The sequence below is a fragment of the Quercus robur genome, chromosome 7, assembly GCF_932294415.1.
Source record: "Quercus robur chromosome 7, dhQueRobu3.1, whole genome shotgun sequence".
Taxonomy (NCBI): domain Eukaryota; kingdom Viridiplantae; phylum Streptophyta; class Magnoliopsida; order Fagales; family Fagaceae; genus Quercus; species Quercus robur.
The window spans coordinates 22,496,888-22,499,525 of record NC_065540.1 but is presented as its reverse complement, the minus strand read 5'-3'; the positions used below and the strand labels follow the sequence as shown (position 1 = coordinate 22,499,525).

General features: G+C 33.7%; 1 protein-coding gene across 1 annotated transcript; it reads left to right on the top strand.

Annotated features, from left to right (window-relative positions):
* Window positions 1-388: 388 nt before the first annotated feature.
* Window positions 389-1,198, top strand: LOC126691171 (F-box protein CPR1-like). Its single transcript, XM_050386237.1, has one exon. The coding sequence runs from the start codon at window positions 389-391 to the stop codon at window positions 1,196-1,198; it is 810 nt and encodes a 269-aa protein (XP_050242194.1).
* The last annotated feature ends 1,440 nt before the right edge of the window (window positions 1,199-2,638 follow it).

Sequence of the window (2,638 nt, the reverse complement as noted above, 5' to 3'; positions counted from 1 at the left end):
CCTTGAGATAACAAAAAGCCATCTAATTAAACTAATCCATTAAGTGGATAGAATTGATGGAAATTAAAATTTGGTAGACTTCGTAGTTTTAATCCAATTAAACTAACCATGAATTAATATTCTCTGCATTCGTTTTTTCTCATATTAAAAAGCTAAACAATCAAATAGAGAGATGTCAAGTGTAATGATGAACGGTTTTCCTGAATATGTATTAATGGACATCTTTGCAAGATTACCAGTCAAGTCACTCTTGCAATTCAGGTGTGTTTGCAAATCCTGGTGTAATCTTATGAAAGATCCTATCTTCGTCACCAAGCATGTTAACCAATTTGCTCTTAGCAACAATGGTAAGGCATCTTTCAGAATTGTAGGTTGAAATAATGGTGTCATGTGTTTGAATAATTCTACACTTGGTGACACGAATTTTTTATTTAATCCTGCCACTAGTGAATTCAAGAAGCTCCCAAAACCTGATGATCTGGTAGATAAACATATAGAAGGAATTTTTGCATTAACTGGTCTTGGATTTGGTTATGATCCTGAAAGTAATGACTACAAATTGGTCAGATTTTCTTACTCTAAAGAGTTGGAAGATCAAATTTATTCTGAAGTTGATGCGTACTCATTGAGTACTATTTTTTGGAGAAGAAAGGATATGCTTGTGCCTGGAGTTGTTTTTGAGAATTCTTTTTCGAAGGCAGTCATTAACGTAGCTCTACATTGGAGGTGTGTAGCAAAGAAAAGGGGATTCTATAGTTTTCTTATCTTATCATTTGGTATAAAAAATGAGGTGACTCAATACATAAAAGTACCTGAAATTGACTTGGATGGAGATGGAAAAGAATGGTATCCTTTTGATAGGAATGGATCACTTGCTATAGTTATTAGCTCAACAAATTATCAAGAGTATAGGAATAAATTTAATATATGGGAGTATAGGAATACATTTGACATATGGGTGATGAATGAAGATCGGGTTGAGGAGTCTTGGACGAAACAATTAACTGTTGGACCTTTTAGTGTTCATAGTTTGGTGGGATTTGGCAAGAATGAAGAGCTCCTCTTTGCATCTCACTCAATGATGTTACTTTATGATCTACAACGGGTAAAAACTCCTCATGATGATATTTCATGGGCTAATATTATTGGTGATAATTTTGTACACTGCATAGAGGCGGCTATCACATTGAGAGCCTAGTTACAATTGAAGGAACAACAGTAAGTGCTAAAAGAGTGTGTAAAAACTCTTGGTTTGTGAAGGATTTCATTTTCTTCGTTCTTCTTATTGTGCAACTAGTCTTTGCAAATTTTTTCTGATAAGTACATCTAGTATTTACATAAAGAAGTTGATGGTTGCTGCTTTAGATCAAGTTACCTTCTGTTCTTCTTATTGTGCAACTAGTCTTTACATAAAGAAGCTGATGGTTGCTGCTTTAGATCAAGTTACCTTCTCGTTCTCTCTGACATTATGTTTTTACATGAATGCTTTATCATTCAAAAGAATGAATCAATTGGATTTTTTTTTTCACTTGACCCAACCTATTCTAGAAAGAATCTCTCTTTCATTTCATGGGCTGGCAGAATGAATAGACTATAGAGATATGTGATTATATGGAGTGCTTGATTCAATATACAAACTTTAGTTTATTCTTATTGTTAACTTTGCTGTGTTCTTTTTCTTTGAATTGTTTTGCACAATATTTGGATTCTTTCTATACTTTCCCTCTGTTCTTCTATATAATTTTCTATTACGGGAAGTGGGAGAAATTAATAAAATCGATCCAAAGGGAAGCATTGTGAATCCTTTGTACTATGATTGTTTTCTCTAGCACATTTTTTTTTTCTATTTTTGCATCTCAGAGATCTGGGAATTTCGTGGATATTCCTAATTCCCTACAATTATCACTTATCCCAAGGTTTAAACTTATGAGAAAGGGTGAATGTTCTTAACAATTACTTAATGCATCTGAAAGTAGCTGGTTTGTCCTGCCCATATCCAGAAAGAAGGCATCCCAGGTGTTTTCTTTTGTTCTTTCTTCCAAAGAAGCCAGTCTTACTCTTTTGAAGAAGTGCAGAATCGTCATTGTGGTGCAAGATGAAGGGTTATTGGAGGTTTCTAACATGAATTAGGATCTGCCTTTTCCAATTGCATGAAGTTTAAATTACACATATTTGACAATGACAATTCATCTTGCACCAAGATAGGATCAAAGGATATATATATCATACATATTCTCAATATCAGTTTAAATTACACATATTTGACACTTTTACTATATAGTATATACTTGTACCATTGCATATGACTAGTTGACTACTGGGTTAGCACCTTTGTTGGCAATACCAATTTTAACCAGGAATTAAACTGCTGCAGATTGTGGTTCTGGCATTGGGAAAGTCACCAAAAAAAATCTTCTCATATATTTCAATGAAGTAAAGTATTTTATCCCCTTAACCAGTAAAGCTTACAGCCCCCGGCACCTTATTCTCTCTCTTATTTCCAGAAAGGAAAGAAACTTGGACTTGTGTATCTTTTTTATTTTGTCTCCACCTGGTAATCTTCTTAACAGATTCATCTTAGGGTCCTTTCATTTATTCACTTTTAAATCAGCAAAAATCAATGGAAAATAAAGCTTAT